The 26,275-nt window shown below is 43.4% G+C and overlaps 2 protein-coding genes and 1 non-coding gene across 3 annotated transcripts in view; 1 reads left to right on the top strand and 2 right to left on the bottom strand.

The window, feature by feature from the left end:
• Positions 1 to 5,391: 5,391 nt before the first annotated feature.
• Positions 5,392 to 7,199, bottom strand: LOC103891678 (keratin, type II cytoskeletal 8-like). Its single transcript, XM_054523518.2, is given in 2 exon segments — positions 5,392 to 6,710; positions 6,712 to 7,199. Coding segments are annotated over 2 exon segments (1,449 nt in total). The 5' UTR covers positions 7,170 to 7,199; the 3' UTR covers positions 5,392 to 5,719.
• Positions 7,200 to 18,669: 11,470 nt separating this feature from the next.
• Positions 18,670 to 18,751, bottom strand: TRNAS-UGA (transfer RNA serine (anticodon UGA)). The gene has a single exon. It is a non-coding gene; the product is annotated as a tRNA-Ser (tRNA).
• Positions 18,752 to 18,784: 33 nt separating this feature from the next.
• CTNNA3 (catenin alpha 3) overlaps positions 18,785 to 26,275 on the top strand; it is a 1,821,585-nt gene continuing 1,814,094 nt past the window's right edge. The window contains exon 1 of the mRNA XM_054522537.2: positions 18,785 to 19,824. The gene's annotated coding sequence lies outside the window, so the exon portion shown is untranslated. The remainder of the gene's footprint in view (positions 19,825 to 26,275) is intronic.

Below are 26,275 nucleotides of genomic sequence, written 5' to 3' on the forward strand. Positions count from 1 at the left end.
TCTGAATACTGACTGGATATTATTGATCAACACTTTAAGGTGTAATAACGTTATTGTGGTTATGTTAAAACAGAGTCTTTATCTTTGGAGATAGATCAGATGTTTACAGGTGAAAGGATATAAGGTCTGAGGTTTGCTTCAGAATAATACAGGAGAGGAGGGGGAGTGGATGGGGGTACAGATGAAATGAGATTGGTAGAGAATTGATGATTGTTGAACCTGAGAGATGGATACTTAAAGGTTCATCATACTAGACTCTACTTCTAAATATGTTTGCATATGTGTTATGCTTGAAATACTCCATGTTATTGAATTATGTTCCCCTAAAAGGTAGGTTGGAATTCTAGTCCCCTCACTTCTGAATGTGACCTGATTTGGAAATGGAGTCTTTGCAGATGTAATCAAGTGAAGATGAGGTCATTAGTGTGTGCTCTAACCCAGTATAACTGATATCCTTAGAGGAAAACCCCATGTGAAGACAGAGACACACAGGAGAAGGCCATCTGATGACAGAGGCATAGACTGGAGCGATGGAACTGCAAGCCAAGGAATGTCAAAGATTGATGGCTACCACCAGAAGCTGTGACGCAGTAAGGAAGGACTCTCCCTTTGAAGGAGCATGCCAACTCCTTGAATTCTGGGCTCCAGAACTGAGACAATAAATTTCTTTTAGTTTAGGTCAGGCACAGTGGCTCACGCCTGTAATCCTAGAACTTTGGGAGGCCAAGACAGGTGGATTGTCTGAGCTCAGGAGTTCAAGACCAGCCTGGGCAACATGGTGAAACCACGCCTCTACAAAAAATACAAAAAGTAGCTGGGAGTGGTGACGTGCACCTGTAGTCCCAGCTACTAGGGATGTTGAAGTGGGAGGATTGCTTGAGCTTGGGAGGTCAAGGATGCAGAGAGCCGAGATTGCACCACTGCACTCCAGCCTGGGTGACAGAGCGAGACCCTGTCTCAAAAAAATGAATAAATAAAAAAATTTCTTTTGGTTTAAATTACTTAGTTTGTGGTTCTTTGTTATGGTAGCTCTAGGAAACTAATACACTCTATCATAAAAAATAAAAAAAAAGATTACTTTCCTCCCTTAAATTCTTTTTCTTCTTCTTTTCTCTGCTTCTTCTAAATAATCTAAATACCTTCATTATGTGTCCACTTTGGGTATGATTCTCTGTTACTTTTTTTTTTTTTTGAGACAGGGTCATAGCTCTGTTGCTCAGGCTGGAGTGCAGTGGTGCAATCATAGTTCTCTGCTGCCTCAACCTCCTGGATTCACTCAATCCTCCTGCCTCAGCCTCCCAAGTAGTGGGGGCCACAGGCATGCAACACCACGCCCAGCTAATTTTTGTATTTTTAAAAAAAATAGAGATAGGGTCTAATTATGTTACCCAGGCTGGTCTTGAACTCCTGGGTTCAATAATCCTTCTGACTTGGCCTCCCAAAGTGCTGGTATTATAGGCATGAGCCACGAAACCCAGCCTGCTCTGTTACTTTGAATAAGGAGGATGACACGGAACTGAAAATCCAAAAGTGAGAGGTTGAGGGGGAGATAAGGAAAGAGGGATTCCTAGAAAACTAGACAAAGGCATAAACAAGAACCTTCAACTCTACACAGCCTCACCAGGCCTCTTGCATGTCCTGAATAAGCCATGCTCCTTTGAGCCACTGTTAGTTTCTCTGGGGGTCGTGAGACCTGGTTTTTGGTCCTAGCACTGCCATTTTCTAACTCAGAGATGGTGGACAAGCTGTTACATACAGAAGACTTGTTTTCTCCTCAGGAAAGTGAGGGAGATAAGTTATATGAGGAAGCCTTCTTTACTTCTCTTACACTGGCTCGGGGGCTCCTTCAGCCAGCACCTGCTCTAGCATGCATCACACTGTCTTGTCCTCGGCTATCATCTGTGGCTATGGCAAGCCTGGGAGCTCTCCGAGGTAGGAAGTATATTGTTCACCACAGGATCTCCTCTCTGAGCACCTGGCCTTGTAACGCAGCAGATGCTTAATGAAAGTAGCCAACATAACCACATTGTATTTATGGTAAATCTATACAAACATTTGGTAAAAATTCTCTTTCAGAGAACTAGAGAAGAAGTCATACATCTGTGTGTATCTGTTTTAACTCTTTACTGTGGGCTCTGCTAGGGACTGTCCTTCCACATTCCTATTTGGAGATCAGTCTCGGAGACATCCCCCTCCTCACTCCCAGCACCAGGGCTTCCACCCTAACTGTGCTATGGCGTTGGTTATACATTTGCTGCGATGCCCAGAACTGTGCTGAGGACAACGAAAGTGCTTGTCCAGGTTAGACTTTGTGCTTTTTAGTGCTGAGGGTTAAACTTTACACCTGGTTTCAGAGAGGAAACAAGAAAGTGACACAGTACAATGGGTGTTTAACAAGAACTTGGAAGAAGGATTTTTCTTTGCTCAAGGGAAGACATCAGCACTCTAGATATGCATGTACAGTTGAAGCCCTGGAGAAAAATGAGCCTGGGAAGCACTTCAAACAAAATGCATGCTGGTTTCTGCAAAGCATGGAATGAAATTTTTCCTTAGGAGTGATTCCATTTGAGAAAAAAGAATTTCAGGATGCAAAGTTACCGTATGATAAATGTATAATCTGGTATTATAGTGATTTTAGCAGAGTGTACATCAAGATTTTAGCATTTGGGCAAACTTTTCTTACAAAAAGCCCGGCCCTTTGGGAGGCCGAGGCAGGTGGATCACTTGAGCCCAGGAGTTCAACACCAGCTTGGGCAACATGACGAAACTTCATCTCTACAAAAAATACAAAAATTAGCCAGGCGTGGTGGCACGCGCCTGTAGTCCCAGCTACTCAGGAGGTTGAGATGCAGTGAGCTATGATTGCGCGACTGCACTCCAGCCTGGGCAACAGAGCAAGACCCTGTCTCAAAAAAGTAAAATAAAATAAAAAATAAAAAACCCCAGCCATCTCTTTACAAGGTGATTTCTAAGATCTAAGCTTCTCTGCTTAGAATTTTTTTATTCCACTTTCAAAGCTTCCCAAAGTAGGTTCTACCTAGATGAAAAGTTGATAGAGGACATTATAAGGAAGTGTAAAGGTTTCTCCCCCCCACAAAATATTTACATGATCTCCAGAAAAAAATCTTCACGTCTGTAAACTCTGGTCACGTTTCTTTAGAAGGCCACAAGATGGCAGCATTGGGCCAATAGTAGCAGAAGACTCCACCTAGAAAGCATTTCCAAGTAGCTGTGATGGTGCAAAAAGACTCCAGATCTGGTTGTTTTTATAACTCTACGGTGTGGTCTGCTATTATTGTTGTCCACTGCAGACATTTCATGAATAAAACCTAGCGGGGCTTAAAGAAATCTTAAACAATCTAGCAATTCTGCAATTGCCCAGGCCAGTGCTGTCAGTGCAGAAGAGAAATACTTTTGTTCCCAAAAGGAACATGTGTGTGCCAAGAATCTGAAACTTTTTGCTATCTGAAAGCATTGTGGACAGAAGTAAGATTGATGTGGAAGCTTAGATGAACATTTTAGGATGTTATGAAATAGGTGATACAACACTGAAAATATGTTAAATATCACTAAATGATGTTATAATGAATTGTCACTAGATGGTGGCCTTCAACAAGGTAGGGATATGTCTGTTTTGTTGACCACCATATCCTTAGCATACAAAAATGTTGCCACAGTCTGGGCGTGGTGGTTCATGTCTGCAATCCCAGCACTTTGGGTAGCTGAGGTGGGAGGACTGCTTGAGCCCAGGAGCTCAAGACCAGGCTAGGCAACAAAGTGAGACCCTCCACCTCTACAAATAATTAAAATATCAGCCAGACATGGTTGCATGCCTGTATTCCCAGCTACTCAGGAGGCTGAGGTGGGAGGATCACTTGGGTCCAGGAGGTTGAGGTTGCATTGAGCCGTGATCACGCCACTGCGCTCAGCCTGAGCAACAGAGTGAGACAGTGCAGTGGCATGATCATGGCTCACGGCAGCCTCAGCCTCAACCTCCCGAGTTCAAGCCATCCTCCCCATTCAGCCTCCCTAGTAGCTGGGACTACAGATGTGCACCACTGCACTCTAACCTGGGTGACAAAGTGAGACCCTGTCTCAAAAAAAAAAAAAAAAAAAAAAAAAGAAACGTTGCTATACACTGATTACCTTTTCTACCACCAAATCATGATCTTATAGTTTCTTCCACAATGATACTTTTGGAGAATGGGCTGAGAAGGAGCTGTTGCTGGGCTATATTCCCCTTCTCCCTCCTCCCAGCCTCATTTCCCCTGCCACCTCGAATATTCTCAATGTGTTAAGGTGCTGGATTATGGATGATTATTTTCTCTATTTCCCAAGTTTTTTGTAAGTCAGAGTCCCAGCTATCTCCTGTTCATCTTTCCAGACCCACTCGGTGTCCTGTTCTCAGACACAGAGGCTGAGCAGTTGCATTTGGCCAACAGGGAGGCCTAACTGGGGAGCAGAAGAAGGGAGATGAGTAAGGTGGTGTATTACCACCCAGCTCCCTCCCAGAAGGATCACCTTGCCCTGGTTGTGTCCTCTTTAGCAATGCAATTTAGGAGTATATATTTATTCTGCCTCAGGGGCAGCCCTTGCCTCAGAACTTTCTCCTTCAGGAATCTGGTGGCTGCCCTCTCCCTTCTTAGGGGTGATGGCAGCTCAGTGTCCCTTGTGGTTTCTTTATACTCTCCCTATGCCTTTGTAGTCTTTTTATTAAATCTGAATAGAATTGTTCTAAATTGACTGTACTTTCTGTTTCCTGCTGAGACCCTGACTTATATAAGAAATCTGATACCTTTATCTTTTAAAAAATGTAGACAGCATCCACCAGAACCTGTGACATTGCAGCCTGAAGAGTCATGACAAGAAAATGTTACAGCTTTGTGGTAGATTTTGGCCGGAAAGATGAAAACCTCCATATTTCCCCAGTAGCCAAACATTACCCCCACTGAGAAATCCTCAAATGTAGTAGTAATAATAATAGTAAAAAAGAGCAACTAAAAAACTGAGATGTGAAGATACAGCCTAGCCGGTAACAGGTTGGATGTTTTATAGAGACAATCTTGAGAAAAATGGTTTGAGTGTTATTTTTTTTTTTTTAATTTTTATTTTTATTTATTTATTTTTTTATTATTATTATTTTTTTCTTTTATTATTATTATTATTATTATACTTTAGGTTTTATGGTACATGTGCGCAATGTGCAGGTAAGTTACATATGTATACATGTGCCATGCTGGTGCGCTGCACCCACCAACTCGTCATCTAGCATTAGGTATATCTCCCAATGCTATCCCTCCCCCCACCCCCCACCCCACAACAGTCCCCACAGTGTGATGTTCCCCTTCCTGCGTCCATGTGTTCTCATTGTTCAATTCCCACCTATGAGTGAGAATATGCGGTGTTTGGTTTTTTGTTCTTGCGATAGTTTACTGAGAATGATGATTTCCAATTATTTTTATTTTTTTTTTTGGGGGCAGAGCTAGCTGAGGTTTTATTTTGGACCAAAAAAAAAAAAAAAAAAAAGCAATTGAATTGTTTTGTAGCTGGAGGCATGGGCAAGGGGGGTCCCCAGGTAGTAAACTCCCCGGGTTGGCTGAGGGCTAGGGCTGAGCCTCAGGTGGGTCTCCTGTTCCCAGGGCTACCCTGCATAGCGGCCTCCCTCCCAGGCTCTGGGGCAGCCCAGGAGGGGTAGGCTGGGAGGGGCTGCCGCAGCTGTTCACTTGGGCAGGACGTCGGAGGACTCCGACACCAGCTTCCCATCACGTGTCTCGATCTTCTTCACAACCACGGCCCTGGAGAAGCTGGTGCGGCTGAAGGAGCTGGAGCCCGCGCCAGAGCCAAAGCTGGAGCCCAGGCCGTAGCTGAGGCCGGGGCTTGTGAGGCCCCCATAGGCCGAGCTTAGACCACCTGCATAGCCGCTGGTGGTCTTCGTATGAATACTCATGTTCTGCATCCCACACTCCAGCCGGCTCTCCTCGCCCTCCAGCAGCTTCCTGTAGGTGGCAATCTCGATGTCCAGAGCCAGCTTGACGTTCATCAGCTCCTGGTACTCACGCAGCTGCCGCGCCATGTCCTGCTTGGCCGGCTGCAGGGCGGCCTCCAGCCCGGACAACTTGGCGTTAGCATCCTTAATTGCCAGCTCTCCACGCTGCTTGGCATCTGCAATGGCGGCCTCCAGGGAAGCCCTCTGGAGTTTGAGGCCCTCAATCTCAGCCTGGAGCCGGCTGATATTCCGGTTCATCTCGGAGATCTCAGTCTTTGTGCGCCGCAGGTCATCCCCGTGCTTCCCAGCCAGGCTCTGCAGCTCCTCATACTTGATCTGGTACATGCTCTCAGCCTCAGCCTGGCTGCGGTTGGCAATCTCCTCGTACTGTGCCTTGACCTCAGCAATGATGCTGTCCATGTCCAGGGAGCGGCTGTTGTCCATGGACAGCACCACAGATGTGTCCGAGATCTGGGACTGCAGCTCCCGGATCTCCTCTTCATACAGCTGCCTGAGGAAGTTGATCTCGTCAGTCAGCCCTTCCAGGCAAGACTTCAGCTCTACCTTGCTCATGTAAGCTTCATCCACATCCTTCTTAATGAGGACAAATTCATTATCCATCTCTGTACGCTTATTGATCTCATCCTCATACTTGTTCTTGAAGTCCTCCACCAGCCCCTGCATGTTGCCAAGCTCCGCCTCCAGCTTCAGCTTCTCCTGGCCCAGTCACCAGCTGCCACCTAAGGTTGTTGATGTAGCTCTCGAACATGTTGTCCATGTTGCTCCGAGCTGTCTTCTGCTGCTGCAGGAGGCTCCACTTGGTCTCCAGCATCTTGTTCTGCTGCTCCAGGAACCGTACCTTGTCTATGAAGGAGGCAAACTTGTTGTTGAGGGTCTTGATCTGCTCCTTCTCCTGGGTGCGCACGGCCTGGATGTTGGGGTCCACCTCCAGGACAAGGGGGCTCAGCAGGCTCTGGTTGACCGTGACTGCGGTGATGCCTCCCATGCCGCTGGCCCCACCATAGCCGCCGCCCAGGCCACCCCGCAAGCTGCTGCTGCCCACTCGGGAGAAGCTCGAGGAGCTGATGCGGGCACCGGGCCCACTCGTGTAGGAGTGGCTGCTGAAGGCCCGGGGGCCAGAGGTGGACACCCTGTAGGACTTCTGGGTCACCCTGATGGACATGGTGGAGGCAGGCGGGCCGAACCAGGCGGAGATCCTAGAAGGAGCGGAGAAGCTGTTTCTTGGTCTGAGTGTTATTTTTTAAAAAGAAGTTTTAAAAGCGGTGGGGGAAAAAAACCCAAAGAATAATTCAGAAAGACATACTACTTGAAGGTATTGCTGATATATTAATACGTGCTAGAAATAAGTGGCTCAGGAGGCATCAATATGCCTCAGCCCTGGTCATTTTTCAAGCCTGGATGAACGTAAACCAAAATGAAATAGTCACAAGTAGATTTGAATGATATATTGGCTAATTTTTGTGGCAAAAGCAGGAATAGGAGAAGCAGTAGGTAACAGCATCTCTGAGCCTTTTTGACTGCATTTTAGAAATAAATTGGTTTCCAGAATGAATGTACCTTCAAGTCGGTCTTGCAGAGGAGTTGGGATTGTGTCATGATATACATGTGGGTATTGAAAAAAATTCATAGAGTTATACATCTCACCCCTGAAAGGTTCTGCAAGCAGAAGCAGGAACTGAGAGTGGGTGTCATGGATCTCCCATCCATCTCTTGCTTTATAAATGACCCTTGCTACTCTGCAGGGAAGGCTCCAGACCTACTTTCTCTGTAACTCCAGTCATTTATCTGTCCCTCTTATGAGCCAGAGGCATGTGTTACACCCAGAAGGTGTTTGAGTTAGCAGAGGCTATGGTCACAGAAATTATGACTGGAGCATCTTGAATTGTTAATAAAAAATTCCAGGAAGTCCAGTCATTTCTGGGGAGCTTATGGAGCTAAGGAGAAGGGAGAGGAGACAGAAATAGTAAAGAAAGGAACAGTTTCTAAGAATTGACTCATTTGAGAAGTCATAAGGTAAAGGAATACTTTTCCTTCTGGCTCTTCCTTTTCCCTGGAAATGGAATAGACTGAGGTGGGAGTGAGTGTGCTTCCTTTTTCTAGGGTATTTGTGTAGGCTGTGCTTCTAGGACTGCTGGACTGCAGTGATTTCTTGTGCCCAGTTCCTGATACCTGAACAAAGGGCTGACCCCTTCTCACTCTGGATGACTTGGGTTAAGATTCCTGCTTTAGAAAATCTCACATATACAAGAGTTTTTTTTTGTTTTGTTTTGTTTTTTTTAGGAAGCATTTGTTTTTGGGAAATCAAAAGATTAGAAACAACTTTAATGGTCTTCAATAGGGATTTGGTTAAATAAATAATGATCTATTTATTCTGAGGCAGTGAGCTCTACCTGCAGCTGGCATTTGAGTTAGCAGAGGCCACTTTTAATGAGCAAACTCTTCATACAGAAAGATAGTATATACCTTTAAATAACAAAAGCAGGGTTCAGAACATTTTGAATAATATGCTAACATTTGTGTACAATATGTATATGTTCTTGTATGTGCATAAAGAATACATTGAAATAAAAAGTGAGAAACTGATAACTGATGGCCTTTGGGAAGGGGACCTCGGTGGCAGGAGGACAGGGGTGAGAGGGAGCCACTGTGATTTTTGAACCATGAGAATATATTACCTTTTCAATAAGCAAATTAATATTATTTAATAACAAAAATCACTGCTTTGTCTTGCCATGAAATAAGATTCTTGGTGTTTTAATTCTTGACTGTTTTTCTAGTATACCTAGATTTCTGGAGTATTTCTTTTTCTTTTTTAATTTTTTTGAGACACAGGCTCACTCCATCGCCCAGGCTGGAGAAGAGTGGCGTGATCTTGGCTCACTGCAGCCGCTGCCCCCCCCGGGGTTCAAGTGATTCTCCTGCCTCAGCCTCCCAAGTAGCTGGGACTACAGGTGCCCGCCACCATGCCCAGCTAATTTTTGTATTTTTAGTAGAGATGGGGTTTCACCATGTTGGCCAGACTGGTCTCAAACTCCTGACCTCAAGCCACCCGCCTGCCTCAGCCTCCCAAAGTGCTGGGTTTACAGGCATGAGCTACCATGGCCGGCCTTGGAGTGTTTGTTGAAAATGAGACTGAACATAAATTAGTTATTGCTTATATATATTTAAATTTATTTATGTGTATGTTCTTAAGTCTATGTGTGTGCATGTGTGTGGAGTGTGTGTGTGTGTGTGTGTGCATGTTGAGGAGTGTGTATGTTCCAGGAAACCATTAAGGACTGGAGAAGTTTCTAGCCAAGGATGTCAAGTGTGAAAGGACCAGAAATTGCTATTCTGTTCTGTAGGAGTGTGTAAGGCAGCCTAACTGGTCTTATGGAGTCATGCTGGGCAGTAGTATGAGACAAAGTTGAAAAGATGTTAGGGCCAAATTATGAAAGGCCTTGTGAATGAAACTGGGAAGCTTGGCCTTTACTCTGCCAGCCATCTACTGGACGTCTGTGGGCAGGAGAGAGAGGTGGTCAGAACGGTGTCTAGAAAGAGGCCATGGTGGTTGGGCGTGGTGGCTCACGCCTATAATCCTAGCACTTTGGGAGGCCGAGACAGGCAGATCACCTGAGTTCAGGAGTTCGAGACCAGCCTGGCCAACATGGTGAAGACCTGTCTCTACTAAAAATACAAAATTAGCCGGGTGTGGTGGTGCATGCCTGTAATCCCAGCTACTTGGGAGGCTGAGGCAGGAGAATGGCTCGAACCTGGGAGGCAGAGTTTGCGTCACTGCGCTCCAGCCTGGGCACCAAGTGCAAAACTCCTTCTCATAAAAAAAAAAAAAAAAAAAGAAAGATGCTATGGTATTGGTGACTAAACAGTCTTACCCAGTCCAGGGATGCCAGGAGAGAAGGCTCCTCCAAGTCTTTCCTTTCAAGGATAAAATATCTCACATTCAGGGGTCATTGACACATATCATGCAGTTGATATATATTTTTAAAAAAGTGTTCAGAGCTGAACCTGGAATGATGAATGTTATACAGGCTGGGGAATTATATTGTAAAACCAATCATGAGCTATAATAGGCACCAAAAAAAAAAAAAAAAAGGCCTAGATCAGAGAGAATGTCAGAGCAGCTGCTGTTAGCCTCTCAGAGACGGCCTCATGCAGTCCCAAACACATCCTCAGCTAGAGTCAACTCTGGGCAGCTTTGTACATCAACTCCCAGGGAACTTGTTCCTCCCTTTATCCAGCTCAGAGAGACAAAAGAGCAAAGAACATTCTACTCCTTCAATAACATGAGTCAAATGGCCTTTTTTTATCCCTGTCCAGTGGCTCCCTTGAGTTGGTTGCAGATACCTCTATGAGGGACCCATTCTGGCGAAAGGGGAAGAGAATACCAGCATGTGATCTCATCTTCACTTCCTCATCTGTAAACTAGCTGTGGTCTGTTTTGGATGTTAAATGAATGAACACTCATCACAGTGCCTAACCTGTGGTTAGAACTTAGAAAATGGCAGTGACTGCCGACAATGCCATGAGGTAGAAGTAATTATTATTACCACTTAGTGAATAAGGAAATTAAGGCTCAGAGAGGTTATGCAAACTTCCCAAAGTTACATAGCAAGAAAGGGAAGGAACCTATATTTGATGCTTGGTTGCTCTAACTTCAAAGCCTCTGTTTTTCCTATTCCTTCAAATTCTTCCTATTCCTTCAAATTATTTCACAAATAAACTTGCAAACCTGTTTTCAGGTTACATCTTAACATGCTCAAGGGCTGAAAAGCTTTGTTTACAACAGCAGATACAGTACTAACTACAGAGAAAGGAGAAACTAGGTAAGCATTTCCAGGACCTGCACCCCATCCGCTGGCAAGTGGAGCAGACAATCACAGTGTACAGGAGAGGATTCTGGAAGGATTTGGGCCATTCTGATGTATTGAGATAAAATGATCTTAAAAAACATTCATGTCCTTTCTTGGTATCTTTGTGTTAATGGAAATCATGAGATTTCTTGGATGTGTATAAACCAGGAAGAACTAGTGAAATGTTAACCAGCCTCTTGACAGTGTCCCACTTAATGATATCTTCACAGTGATAACTTAGGAAGAACTTTTTTATTATAGTGAGGAGAGTCCTCTAGAGCAGAAATAAACTATAGCCACAGCCCAAATCCACCCCACTGTTTTTGTAAATAAAGTTTTATTGGAACACAGTCACACTCATTTGTTTACAGATTATCTATGGCTGCTTTTGTGATACACAGGCAGAGTTCAGTAGTTGCAACAGAAACCATATGGCCTGCAACACCTAAAATATTTACTGGCTGACCTGTAGAAAAAGTTGCTAACTAACCCCTGCACTAGAGGTGGGTACCAAAGTTAAGTGCAGCATTTCTGTGCTCCAACATCCTAAGCACAGGTTATTTCAAAACACTAGCATTCTGTCTCCAGTGATGTATGTGTCTTTACATCTGGAAGACAAGTAGCTTTCAGAGGGACACTGTGTATATTCATCTCTTGGAATGACTTGTGGTGTCAGATAAAATGTGTCTAAAGTTCGTGTGTTGAACAATTTTTTTTTTGAGACTGAGTCTTGCTCTGTTGCCCAGGCTGGAGTGCAGTGGCACAATCTTGGCTCACTACAACCTCCACTGTCCGGGTTTAAGAGATTCTCTGGCTTCAGCCTCCGAGTAGCTGGGATTATAGGCATGCGTCACCACGCCCAGATAGTTTTTGTGTTTTTAGTAGAGACGGGGTTTCACCGTGTTGGCCAGGCTGGTCTCAAACTCCTGACCTCAAGTGATCTGCCTGTCTTGGCCTCCCAAACTGCTGGGATTACAGGTGGGACCCATCGTGCCTGGCCTGAACAAATGTTTTGATAATTGTGTCTCAAATGAATATGTTTGGGAGGGAAATATATTCCCCAAGAGTCTTTGTAGACCTTTGTTATGTAGGAGGTTTTATTACAGTAAAAATTAAAAGAACAAAGGGGGCTCTGAGATCCCTGGGGTGGGGACCAGGAGATTTATGAGTCCAGCAGACAGGAGCTGTGCCCTACTTCAGCCCCTGAGTGAGAAGCTTGTCAGCCCTAGTCTCTTCTCCACCCCGACCTCAAGCAGCAGAAAGCATCACAAGCATAAAGCCCACAGGCCACATCCTCTGTCACTGGATTCTTCTAAACAGTCTGAGATATGAATGGAGAACTGGCCTTGCTCATGCATGCCTCCCTTGGCAGCCCAGCACCAGACAAAGCAGCTGAGGTAAGACTAAGTCCATCACAACCACTCTCTGGGCTGTGAGAGCCTGTCTCAGGACCTAGGATCCGAGGCGAGGGAAGGGAATGGATATTTTAAGAGCATGTGTGTGGGATGGTGGGAAGGAAACAGAAATAATTCATTTCCTGGGGCTTCTAGTCTATGAGCTTGGGTGAGCTTGACTGACCAACTTCATGCAGATTGGGAAAGAAACTAGTCATTGGAACAAGAGCTGAAAGCTCTATGTTTTCTTCATCAGTGCTTCAGACAGAACAGGATATCTGTTTTACCTGAAAATTCCAGTGTCAGAGCCTCTATCTGTTTCACCCCTGCAGGAGCTAAGACTTAGGTATTATTATTAGCTGTTTGCACTCTAGTATGTAGAAAGAGCCTGAGACCAGATGTTTTTGGGGACATGGGGATACTGGGAAACAAGACTCCAGAAATGGGCATTCCCTCCAGAGGGGACTTGAAATGCAAGCTTTACACAGGTTGTAGGCCAGCCCTATCTCTCACTTCCTTTTTCTACTGCCTCACTACACAACAATGTCTCCATTAACAAAACCTCTGAGGATGAAACTCCTTTACAATGAACATGTTGAGTTAAAACAGAACAACAGCTTCATAAATCACGCTAAACAGTGCTGCAATATATCAAATGGTTAAGCTGCAATATATCAAATGGTTAAGCTACAATATATCAAATGGTTAAGCTGCAATATTCCTGCAGATCTATGCAGTCATGGCACAAATCTCTTCAGGCACAGTTTTGATTCATCCCCAAAGTTGCAGGAAAACAGAGTTTACCCTCTGTTCCCCACCCCTTCAGGTGTTCTGAGATCTCTTGCTTTCTGATCCTCACAATCACAAAGTGCACTCAACAATATTACTTATTGAAGGCTCATTAAATAGCAGATAAGGGGATTTTGTGGTTTTACACACACGTGTGCACACACACACAGAGACATTAAGCAAATATTTCACACTAAAATATCACAAAGCATGATGTGAAGAAAAAGAGTAAAATGGTATGAAATTACATAAGAAGGAGGACTGATCAGTTTGATGGGGAGGGAGACATTGGAACATGTACAGAATTCCTAAGGTGGGAAAGAGTTTGGTCTCTTCAAGGAACTAAAAGAAAAGAAAGTACATTTGGCTAGAGAATGACGGGGAAAGGCCCAGTAATTATGCCATGCAGGATCATGGAGAGCTATGGGGTCATGCTAGCGATTCTAGTCTTTATTGTAAAAGCACACGGAAATCCCCAGAAGAGTTCTCAGGAGGAAGGTTATAAGACCAAATGTGCATTTTAAAAGAAAAATTTATTTTATGGAGAACAGATTGGAGGGGAGGAAGAGTGGATTGGAGGAGATAATTAAGAGGCCAAGAAGTAGTTGAGATGAGAGGTAGTGTTGATTTGGACTGGGTGGTGGTAGTAAATATGGAACAAAGTGGATTCTCAGCATATTTAGGAGCAAACTCAATGGTACTTGGGTTGAATAGGAAATGGGTTAAGGAATAGGGAAATATCAGGATCATTCCAAGTGGGTGTGTCCTGCTCCATGGCTGGAAATGCCACAAACTGGAATGGATTTGGGACCTGGATTTAGAAGGGAAGGATAACTGTAAATTTAGCATTCCTACAGATTAACTGATTACAATTTGCAAAAAATTCACTTCAGTCTATTTATGTTTAAAACCTTTGAACACTGATGAGAAAGTTGCAGGATTTAATTTCTACTAAAGGAAGTAGGTAGAAAAACATTTGGGAGAAGGGGACCTTGATATTATACTTATAACTTCCTCTGCCTTTGAAGAGGGGTCTGATTGCCAGGCATGTTGAGGCACAGCGACAAGGCTGAATTGCTGTGTAACATAAAAGAATCAAAAAGGTGGGGTCCTGAGAGAAAATCCTCAAGACAGTGCATCATGTGAGGTTGGGTCAGAAAAAGTTGGCTTGAGGGGATGCACAGGAGGGTTGGTAGAGGATGAGAGAACTCTGGAGAAGAGAAACGTGGAAAGAGGAGTTGAAATGGTTTCCTCTGAGAAGAGGAGTGCACTGCAGAACCTCTTCCACATCCACTCCCACCCCTTCCATGGATTTTTCTTTGCTCACCATGGAGACAGCTAAACCTTGAGTTGCATGGAGGCCAGTTGGAAAGTGAACATTCTCAAGGAGACAAAGGTAGGGGTGACCCATGGAGGCAGAGGTCTGTATGTACTTGCCTCCTGGTTCTGTCTGCCCTTTCAGTGCTAGAAGACAAAGAATGGGAAGAAAAGGTAAGGAAAAAATATGGAAAGGGAAGGAAGGGTACATAGGCTGTTGTCCTCTGCCCTCTTTTATATTAAAACGATTCTAGGTGATACTCAATATTACAATAAATTATACTAAGGCAAAGATTAGTGACCTTCAAAAGGGGAACAGCATGTTAAGCCCCTCCTTTCTCTCCCACTTTTTTTGGGCATTCCAGGGGTGAAGTATGGACGTGTGCTGACATATATTCATTCATTTCTTCATCAAAAATTTGAGTCCCTTTTCTGTGGTATGTAGGGGCACAAAAATGAGAGCTATGATCCCTTTACACATTCTCAGGGAGTTTACCATTTAGTTTTAAGAAAGGCAAACAGGCAGAAATAGTGCAATGTGAGCCTTGCTGTAATAGGAAATGGGAGAATTAAAGGGGTTTCCGGAGGCTGAGCACTGTAGCTCAGGCCTGTAATCCCAGCACTTTGGGAGGCTGAGATGGGAGGATCCCTTGAGCCAGGAATTTGAGACCAGCCTGGGCAACATAGTGAGACCCTGTCTCTACAAAAATAAAAATAAAAAAAAATTAGCTAGGCATGGGGTGTGCACCTGCAGTCCAAACTATTCAGGAGGATGAGGTGGGAGGACCAATTAAGTCCGAGAGGCTGAGGCTGCAGTGAGGTGTGACTGCCACTGCACTCCAGTCTGGGTGACCAGAGCAAGGCCCTGTCTCAGAAAAAAAAAAAAAAGAAATAAAAATAAAAATAAAAAAATATATAAAAAATAGGGTGGCTTTATTTATTTATTTATTTATTTGGAGATGGAGTCTTGCTCTGTCCCCGGGGCTGGAGTGCAATGGCACAATCTGGGCTCACTGCAACCTCCACCTCCTGGGTTCAAGTGATTTTCCTACCTCAGCCTCCCGAGTGGCTGGCACTACAGGCGTGCACCACCACGCCCAGCTAATTTTTGTATTTTTAGTACAGACAGGTTTTGCCATGTTTGCCAGGCTTGTCTTGAACTCCTGACCTCAGTTGATCCGCCCACCTCGGCCTCCCAAAGTGCTGGGATTACAGGTGTGAGCCACTGCATCCTGCCTAAGGGGTGGCTTCTGAATCAGCCTGGGGATTTTGCAGGAATGCTTTCCCTAACAAGTGGGACTTGAAAGAATATGAGTTTTCTTAGCAGACAATGATGGGGTGACAGGGGGTTATATCTATAACTTTTGGAAGCCAAAAAAAATTTTTTTTTGAATGGGGCTGATTTAAGCAGAAACTCATAGGAACTTACTGGAAAGATACCGAATAGTTTGTAGAATTGCCAAGAAGGCTGCAAAATCACTTTTGGAAAGTAGAACAGGAGTAAGTTAGGGTAGGCAGAGTCCAAGATCACAGCAGAATGACGCTACAAAATTAGTCTCGTGCAGACCCTACTGTTCTGTTGCTGAACAGCTGTAAACTCCAGTTGCAGCTCTGGCCCTGGCAATCCCTGTGAGTGCCATTGTTGCCTCTGCCCACTGCAAGGGCGGATTTCTATCCTACCTGCTTTTTGTATTATTAATAATAGCTCTTGATTGAAAGTTGGGGATGGGCACATCTGATTGGCTGAGCCTAGGTCACATGCTGCCTCCTCAGCGGCAAGGGAGGCTGAGACAGCAAGTATGTGACTTTTTCAGTTTACATGCTGGGAGTGGGGCTGGGAGTGGATTACAGCCTCACACCTAGGTTCACAAGGAAAGCAAGTCCTCTAAATAAGAAGGGATTTCAAATGCTAGGTAGCCCTCTTCCTCTAGTGAGGGGAGAAGGGTGAAGATATTCCAGGTAGTTGCATGTGAACATGTTAAAAAGGCCCAAAGGTATGAGCCAGCATGCAGCACTGGGAGGTCTTCCAATAACTCCAAAGGAGAAGGAGAAGGGTGGGAAGGCCAGAAAGGAAGGCAGGGGACTTGTCTTGAAAGTCCAATGTCTATAAGCTTTGACTTTCCTGTTATAGGACTGTGGTAGACGTAACTGATTTTCACTTAGTACCATCTAATTTTCTTCCTTCCCAATTTCAATTTGGGGAGCAATATACCCAGCTAAACTTCCTCAAGATTCCTTCTAGCTAATGATAGCCATGATACATAGTTTGGGTAAATGAGATATAAAAGAGCGTTCTTGTCTCTCCCCTTCTTGGCTGAATGCATGTGTAAGGTCTGAAGGTATAGCAACCATATTGGGACTATGAGATGAAAAGCTGTATATGCATATTAAAAATGGCAGAGCAGAAAGATGGAAAGAGGCCTGTTTCCTGTTCCATCTGAGAATTTCCTATTCCCAGATTTCTTTGTTCTTTCTTTTTTAAAAAATGGTGACAAGTGACTATTTATTTGAAAAAATTTCTTGAAACAATAAGATACGATTTCACAAGAAAAAAGAGTTGTCAAATGAAGCTACCTTTACAGCTTGGAGAGTACCATTTAGAAATAAAATTGATCATTAATTTGCCTTTTTGATGGAATGTTTTAATCTATAATTTTGGATTTTGGATTTCTCTTCTTCTTGGATTAACTTTTTTTTTGAGATGGAGTTTCACTCTTGTTGCCCAGGCTGGAGTGCAGTGGCACGATCTCGGCTCACGGCAACCTCCGCCTCCCGGTTCAAGTGATTCCTCTGCCTCAGCCTCCTGAGTAGCTGGGATTGCAGGTCCTTGCCCCCATGCCCAGCTAATTTTTGTATTTTTAGCAGAGATGGGGTTTTCACCATGGGGCCAGGCTGGTCTCGAACTCCTGACCTCAGGTGATCCACCCGCCTTGGCCTCCCAAAGTGCTGGGATTACAGGCATGAGCCACTGCACCTGGCCAGTATTGACATTTTACTATAGTGTCAAGTATTTTTTTAAATTTTTAAATGGAAACAAATAAGTTATACACTATTTCATTCTCTTGGACACAGGCACGGTATTAATCTCCCAGGTTTTTTGAGACAAATCCCTATGAGTTTAAGCCACTAGAATTGGATTTTCTGTTATTTGCAGCTGAATGTTTTCCTGACTGATAAAGGTAAGGTGACCAGTTAGGAAACTAATGCAGCTGCTTGTAAGTGACTTAAATGGGGGCAGAAAGGGTGGGGATTGGGCAGAGAGGATGGATTGAAAATGTAAATGTGGTGAGTGTGTGTGTTCAGCCAAATCTCAAAGAGGATGGGGCTGTGTGGGTGGAATCCACTTAGATACCACAGAAAACTATCCCTAGCCTTGAGGTATCAGGTGTGTCCATAAGAGCACCTGGGAAGCATGGGGTGGGAGAGATATGGTGAAAGTGGGTTAAAGGTAGCAGACAGGGGATGTGTAGGGTCCCAAAGACTAACCTCACAATTTTCTTATTTAAAACATAATACTGGGTCCATGTAGAAATTTTAGAAAACCCAGTTAAGGAAAAAATTATTTAAGAAAATAAAAATCTTCCCAAATCACACCACCCAGGGATAATAATCCCTGCTAACATTTTGGTGTATTTCTTTCCAGCCTCCATTCATTCTCCATCTCTCTCTCTCCCATTCTTCCCACATAGATGGGTATATACATGAATTGCTTAACAAAATATGATCATAATATGATACGCTGTTTTTTGATCTGTCCTACTTTTTGCATTTGGCAATGCATTGGGAAGGCCCTCACACATCATTAACATCATTTTAATGCTTACATACATAGTGTTCCATTATGTGGATGTATCTAAGATGCTTTATAAGTAGAACTTTAAAATTGCTTTTATTATTTCCCATTTCATATCACTTTTGGATGTGGTCTGGAAACCGTTGGAAGTGATTCTGGGATGGAAGGGAAGGTGGCATAGCTTTGTTCTTAGTTTTAGTGAGCTGATAGCTTGCTCAGGCTGTGATAGCCCGAAAACTTGCGTCAATATTTATATTCATTTTATTTCTATTTTGCCACCTTGCTTTTCTCATGGAGCACGAAGAGTTACCTTGCCTTTTAGGACAGTGGAAGGATTTTCCTCTTGGTGTAAACAGTGCATGTTTGCAGCACTGATATTTACTGGCTTTTCTACGGCGTATAAAACCACTCCGTAGGCGCGCCATTCAGCTGACAGGCATTGAAAATACAGAGAAGAGTAAAAGTTTTCATTTGAAGGTGTCTATTAAAAAAATAGAAAAAAATGTAAGCACCCGCTTCCGCAGCGAGCAGGGTTCGAACCTGCGCGGGGAGACCCCATTGGATTTCAAGTCCAACGCCTTAACCACTCGGCCATCGCTGCCACGAGGACATATAAGAGGCGGAGACACTTTAGTGTAACAACCACTGCGCTCATGCCAGGCCCGCGAGAGGGCGGAGAGCGCACCCTCCGAGCTCCGCTCCGTGCGAAGCGGCGGGGCTGAGGGCTCAGGGTGCGGCAACTGCAGGGTAGACGCGAAGAAATAATAGAAACCACCCTAAATAAAGGTACATTCAGAACTTAGAAACTCTTCCCTTCGCTGTGCTCCGAAAATCGCAACCTTGCCTGGCTTCTGGTCGCTGACCTCGTTTTCGCCCTCCCGCTTCTTTATTAGGTCTATGAGAGGGCCGTGAAACAAAAAGATCTGTTCTGTTACGTGCTGCGGGCCCGCGCTCCCGAAAATCTGGCATTTCTGCGAGAGAAGCGTCTTCTGCGGCGTTTCCCGCCAAGAATGGGGGCGTCGCCTTCAGAACACTTTCTTCTGCCCATTGAGGCAGGAACTGTGAGGTGTCGGGAGTCGGGATGCTGCCTGTGGGCTCGTCCCTCCCACCCCCCACCCCCTCGGGCTTCTGCCCCAGCAGCCGTCTCCAATTTTTTAAATCCCCAGTGATCCCTTCATTGCCGAGCTCAACTGGGAGACGTCCGGCTGCAAGTGTGCTCTCTGCTCTCAGGAGAGGGGTGGCCGCGGACGTGGTCTGAGAACCAAGTTCTGCGCATTAGTCTGCATTCAATACCTTTAAATGCCATTAATGCCTTCTGGTGTGCTGTGTGGCTTCTGCCCTAGGTGCTTTACCTGCGTTATTTCGTTAAAGCCCTGAGAACCGAGGTCTGTGCGGTCTTCGCTCACCTCAGGGCACTGACGCCTGGGGTTGTGCCGTGGGTGGGCGCGGCTGATTCCAGAGCGCATGCGCAGCCCTTATCACGTGGCGCCACAGAAGCGCCAAGTTCTGTTGATGGGCAATTTGAGAAAAGTAACAGAAGGCCTTTTACTAGTTTAAGTTTCTAGGAGTGTTCATGGAAACCCCACTGCCCTTCTCATAATGGTACATTTCATAATAAGGCAGGAAGGCAACTCGACCTTTGGAAGCCTCTATGTTGTGACTCCACTTGATAAGGTGTGTAACTTTTCTTGATACCTTCCATACCATTTCTGGAAACCAAATTATGGTGCTGAGTGTCTACACCCATTTAATTGTGGAAGACAGCAGAATATTTGAGACTTGTAAGGATAAATTTTGTCTGAGATTGTTCTTTCAGGAATTTTATTTTTTTTTATTTTGGCAGAGCTACAGGAGGGATCCCATTTTCTCTATGAATACTGCATGGGAACAAATTCCCAACATTGCCAGGCATGAATTTTATCGTAAACACAAAATTCACTTGCACTTTTTTCAATAGATATTGTCCAAGAACTACATTTTTGTTTTTTAAATCTTGTCCTTAGATTGTACCTATGTAGCAGGACTAGCTGCAGACAAAACTCCTTAGACACCGAGTTAAAGAAGGAAGGGCTTTATTTGGCTGGAAGCATAGGCAAGACTTATGTCTGAAAAACCGAGCTCCCCGAGTGTGCAATTCCTGTCCCACTTAAGGGCTTACAACTCTAAGGGGGTCTGCATGAGAGGGTCGTGATCAATTGGGCAAGCAGGGGGTACGTGACTGGGGGCTGCATGCACTGGTAATTAGAATGGAAGAGAATAGGACTGTGCTTTTCTATGCAATGTCCCTAATCTATAGATAACATAACTGATTAGGTCAGGGGTCGCTCTTTGACTACCAGGGCCAGGGTGTGGCACCAGGCTGTCTGCCTGTGGATTTCATTTCTGCCTTTTAGTTTTTACTTCTTCTTTCTTTGGAGGCAGAAATTGGGCATAAGACAATATGAGAGGTGGTCTCCTCCCTTACCTATGCCCTGAGATAACTTAGAATTTAACCTTACCTAATTTTACTTGTTGTATTTTGATCTTGAAGCCCTTTTTATCTTTCCTTCTGTGCAGTTGAATGATGATAATGTTTACTGAAAGCTCCTTTTCTTCTGTAACCTTCCCTTCCCCTTTAAAGAATCCTCTTCACTCGCTTAAAAGCTTGACAGTAATGGGAATTGATTATGGTTAACATTGCTCAATCAAAGTTTTTACTTTGAGAGGGCTTTTTTTTTTTTTTTTTTTTTTTGGGAGGGGAAAGCAAGACTATGGGGAAAAGAATCGATTATAAAGTTATTGTGTATTTTGTGAGAATAGTTGTGATTAAAATGTCTTTGCAACATTTCCAGGGAAATACCTATATTTAACATTTAACTTTTAGCTTGTTTGAGTTAATGTAGGCTTTTAAAACAGTGAAATAATCTTTTTTTTTTTTTTTTGCTGATTTATCATAGTGCTAGAATGAGCCGAAAGATCAAAATTGTTGATTTCCACCCCCCCAAAAGTGTGAATTTCCAAATCCAAATGAGTTCTTTTGGCTCCAACCTTAGGTCTTTAGCATTGTCATTTAATGCAGTGGGCGGCAAGTTAGGAATACAGAAGTAAAATTCATATGTTCCTAATTCATGACGATAATATCATAAAACATTGTTTTGCAACCGTATGCAAATTTCAGTTGGTAAAGGTCCAGTGGTGATCCTGATGATCTCCTCCCTGCCACTCCCTGTTTCTGTTCTTTTTTTTTTTTTTTTTTTTTTTTTGACGGAGTCTTGCTCTGTCGCCCAGGCTAGAGTGCAGTGGTGCGATCTTGGCTCACTGCAAGCTCTGCCTCGTGGGTTCATGCTATTCTCCTGTCTCAGCCTCCCGAGTAGCTGGGACTACAGGCACCTGCCACCACGCCTGGCTAATTTTTTGTGTTTTTAGTAGAGATGGGGTTTCACTGTGTTAGCCAGGATAGTCTCAATCTCCTGACCTCGTGATCTGCCCACCTCGGCCTCCCAAAGTGCTGGGATCACAGGCATGAACCACAGTGCCTGGCCTGTGTTTCTGTTCTTTTATGTGGCAGTTTCAATTAAGCCAATTTGGGTGTGGAAGGCAAATATGTTTTGGCTTTCTCAGAAAACCTTTCTTGGTGCCATGTTCAGAGGCAGACAGAATACTGGGAGGAACAGGGCATGTGATTGGGAGCAGTATGGCATTTATTTGTTCTTTTATAGCAAATCAGAAATTTATTTTAAATTATTTTGATGGTTTGGGGAGCATTTTATAAAATCATAGAAGTTTAATGCTGGAAGAACCACTAAAGTTCGTTCAATCTCTTCATCTACAGGCAGGAAACTGTGGCCCATGAATAGCTTGCCTAAGTTCACATAGCTAATTACAGTCATGCACCTCATAATGACATTTGGGTCAATGGTGGACCACATATATAGCAGCAGTCCCATAAAACTTTAATACTGTATTTTCACTGTATCTTTTCTATGTTTAGATAGATATGTTTATATACACAAACACTATTGTGTTACAGTTGCCTACTGAATATGCTGTACAGGTTTGTAGTCTAGGAGCAATAGGCTACACCAGTGGTCGCCAACCTTTTTGGCACCAGAGACCGGTTTTGTGGAAGATAATTTTCCACGGGATGGTTTTGGGATGATTTAAGTGCATTACACTTATTGTGCACTTAATTTCTGTTATTATTACATTGTAATATATAATGAAATACACAGCTCACCATAATGTAGAATCAGTGGGAGCCCTGAGCTTGTTTTCCTGCAACTAGACGGTCCCATTTGGGGGTGATGGGAGGCAGTAACAGATCATCAGGCATTAGATTCTCATGAGGAATACACAACCTACATCACAGTAGGTTGTGCACTTTACAGTAGGGTTCATGCTCCTATGAGAATCTAATGCTGATCTGACAGGAGGTGGCGCTCAGGCGGTAATGTGAGCAATGGGGAATGGCTGTAAATACAGATGAAGCTTCACTCTATCACCCGCTCACCTCCTGCTGTGTGGCCCAGTTCCTAACAGGCCACGGACCGGTACCAGTTGGGGACCCCATGGGCTGTATTATATAGACTAAGTGTGTGGTAGTCCATACCATCTAGGTTAGTGTAAGTACACGCTATAATGTTTGCACAATGATGAAATCATCTAAGGATGGATTTTTCAGAACATATAATTAAGCGACACATGAGTGTATTGGCAGACGGGGTATAACTTGTAATATTAGCTTAGTGTTCTCACTCATTTTGTTGCCCTCATGTATTATTTGTTAGTCTCTGGCACAATGGCATATAAATTGAGATGGGTAGATGGCAGTAGACAATGCCTCCAGTAGGCAAGAGTCATGAGTTGAATGTTGAAGGCATATGAGATGTCAGATCATGAATGTGTTGTGATGGGTAATTTTTTTTTTAATTAATTAATTTATTATTATTTTTTTCTTTTTATTATTATTATTATTATTATTATTATACTTTAGGCTCTATGGTACATGTGCGCAATGTGCAGGTAAGTTACATATGTATACATGTGCCATGCTGGTGCGCTGCACCCACCAACTCGTCATCTAGCATTAGGTATATCTCCCAATGCTATCCCTCCCCCCTCCCCCCACCCCACAACAGTCCCCAAAGTGTGATGTTCCCCTTCCTGTGTCCATGTGTTCTCATTGTTCAACTCCCACCTATGAGTGAGAATATGCGGTGTTTGGTTTTTTGTTCTTGCGATAGTTTACTGAGAATGATGATTTCCAATTTCATCCATGTCCCTACAAAGGACGTGAACTCATCATTTTTTATGGCTGCATAGTATTCCATGGTGTATATGTGCCACATTTTCTGGTTCAATATACGCAAATCAATAAATGTAATCCAGCATATAAACAGAACCAAAGTCAAAAACCACATGATTATCTCAATAGATGCAGAAAAGGCCTTTGACAAAATTCAACAACCCTTCATGCTAAAAACTCTCAATAAATTAGGTATTGATGGGTCGTATCTCAAAATAATAAGAGCTATTTATGACAAACCCACAGCCAATATCATACTGAATGGGCAAAAACTGGAAGCATTCCCTTTGAAAACTGGCACAAGACAGGGATGCCCTCTCTCACCACTTCTATTCAACATAGTGTTGGAAGTTCTGGCCAGGGCAATTAGGCAAGAGAAGGAAATCAAGGGTATTCAATTAGGAAAAGAGGAAGTCAAATTGTCCCTGTTTGCAGATGACATGATAGTATATCTAGAAAACCCCATTGTCTCAGCCCAAAATCTCCTTAAGCTGATAGGCAACTTCAGCAAAGTCTCAGGATACAAAATCAATGTACAAAAATCACAAGCATTCTTATACATCAATAACGGACAAACAGAGAGCCAAATCATGAGTGAACTCCCATTCACAATTGCTTCAAAGAGAATAAAATACCTAGGAATCCAACTTACAAGGGATGTGAAGGACCTCTTCAAGGAGAACTACAAACCACTGCTCAAGGAAATAAAAGAGGATACAAACAAATGGAAGAACATTCCATGCTCATGGGTAGGAAGAATCAATATCATGAAAATGGCCATCCTTCCCAAGGTAATTTACAGATTCAATGCCATCCCCATCAAGTTACCAATGACTTTCTTCACAGAATTGGAAAAAACTACTTTAAAGTTCATATGGAACCAAAAAAGAGCCCGCATCGCCAAGTCAATCCTAAGCCAAAAGAACAAAGCTGGAGGCATCACACTACCTGACTTCAAACTATACTACAAGGCTACAGTAACCAAAACAGCATGGTACTGGTACCAAAACAGAGATATAGATCAATGGAACAGAACAGAGCTGTCAGAAATAATGCCACATATCTACAACTATCTGATCTTTGACAAACCTGACAAAAACAAGAAATGGGGAAAGGATTCCCTATTTAATAAATGGTGCTGGGAAAACTGGCTAGCCATATGTAGAAAGCTGAAACTGGATCCCTTCCTTACACCTTATACAAAAATCAATTCAAGATGGATTAAAGACTTAAATGTTAGACCTAAAACCATAAAAACCCTAGAAGAAAACCTAGGCAATACCATTCAGGACATAGGCATGGGCAAGGACTTCATGTCTAAAACACCAAAAGCAATGGCAGCAAAAGCCAAAATTGACAAATGGGATCTCATTAAACTAAAGAGCTTCTGCACAGCAAAGGAAACTACCATCAGAGTGAACAGGCAACCTACAAAATGGGAGAAAATTTTCGCAACCTACTCATCTGATAAAGGGCTAATATCCAGAATCTACAATGAACTCCAACAAATTTACAAGAAAAAAACAAACAACCCTATCAAAAAGTGGGCGAAGGACATGAACAGACACTTCTCAAAAGAAGACATTTATGCAGCCAAAAAACACATGAAAAAATGCTCACCATCACTGGCCATCAGAGAAATGCAAATCAAAACCACAATGAGATACCATCTCACACCAGTTAGAATGGCAATCATTCAAAAGTCAGGAAACAACAGGTGCTGGAGAGGATGTGGAGAAATAGGAACACTTTTACACTGTTGGTGGGACTGTAAACTAGTTCAACCCTTGTGGAAGTCAGTGTGGCGATTCCTCAGGGATCTAGAACTAGAAATTCCATTTGACCCAGCCATCCCATTACTGGGTATATACCCAAAGGACTATAAATCATGCTGCTATAAAGACACATGCACACGTATGTTTATTGCGGCATTATTCACAATAGCAAAGACTTGGAACCAACCCAAATGTGCAACAATGATAGACTGGATTAAGAAAATGTGATGGGTAATTTTTGTTCTTTATTCCAATATTCCAATATATATCCTCCCAACTGATACTGACACCTTAATTGTACTTAAGGGGCACCACCCCTCTGCCATTGGATGAAACCTTACTTTGTCTGTCAGTCAAGGTATCCCACCCTCCTCTGGCCAAGGAGTGGGCACGTGACTTGTATTCATTTTCTATTGCTGCATAAGAAAGAACCATAAACTTAGTGGCTTAAAACGACACAAATTTATTACCTCATAGTTTATGTAGGTGAGGAGTGTGGTTATGTGTTGACTGGGTTCTTTGCTTAGGGTCTCATCAGGTCTCAAGGTGGTGACTGGGGCTGCAATCTCATCTGAGGTTTGGGGTCCTCTTCTAAGATAACTAGTTGTTGGCAGAATTCAGCTCCTATGGTTGTAAGACTTGCTGGTTGTCAGTAGAGGGGCATTTTCAGTTTCTATAGGCTACCCACTTTTTTCCTTGCTGTGTGGCTGTTTCCACAACATGGTAGTTTGCTTCTTCAAGGTCAGCATGATAATTCCTCTGTAGTCTGCTACAATGGAGTTTTATATAATAGAATGCAATTATGAAAGTGATTATTCTATTATATTCACAAGTCCTACCCAAGTGAAGGGGATTATTTAGGAAGTGTAACAGCAGAAGTGGGAATCTTGGGGACATCTTAGATTTTTGCCTACCACACAATTCAGGCTAGGCCAATCAGACCCCAAATCCTTTTTCTTTCTTTTACACAATTGTATTATGAAAATTTCACACTAAACACGTAGTAACCAACAAGAGGTGATCAAAGTATGGTAATTTTAACTTAGCTGCCTTGCGTGCTTTTGCA

This window comes from Pongo abelii, chromosome 8 (assembly GCF_028885655.2).
Source record: "Pongo abelii isolate AG06213 chromosome 8, NHGRI_mPonAbe1-v2.0_pri, whole genome shotgun sequence".
Classification (NCBI taxonomy): domain Eukaryota; kingdom Metazoa; phylum Chordata; class Mammalia; order Primates; family Hominidae; genus Pongo; species Pongo abelii.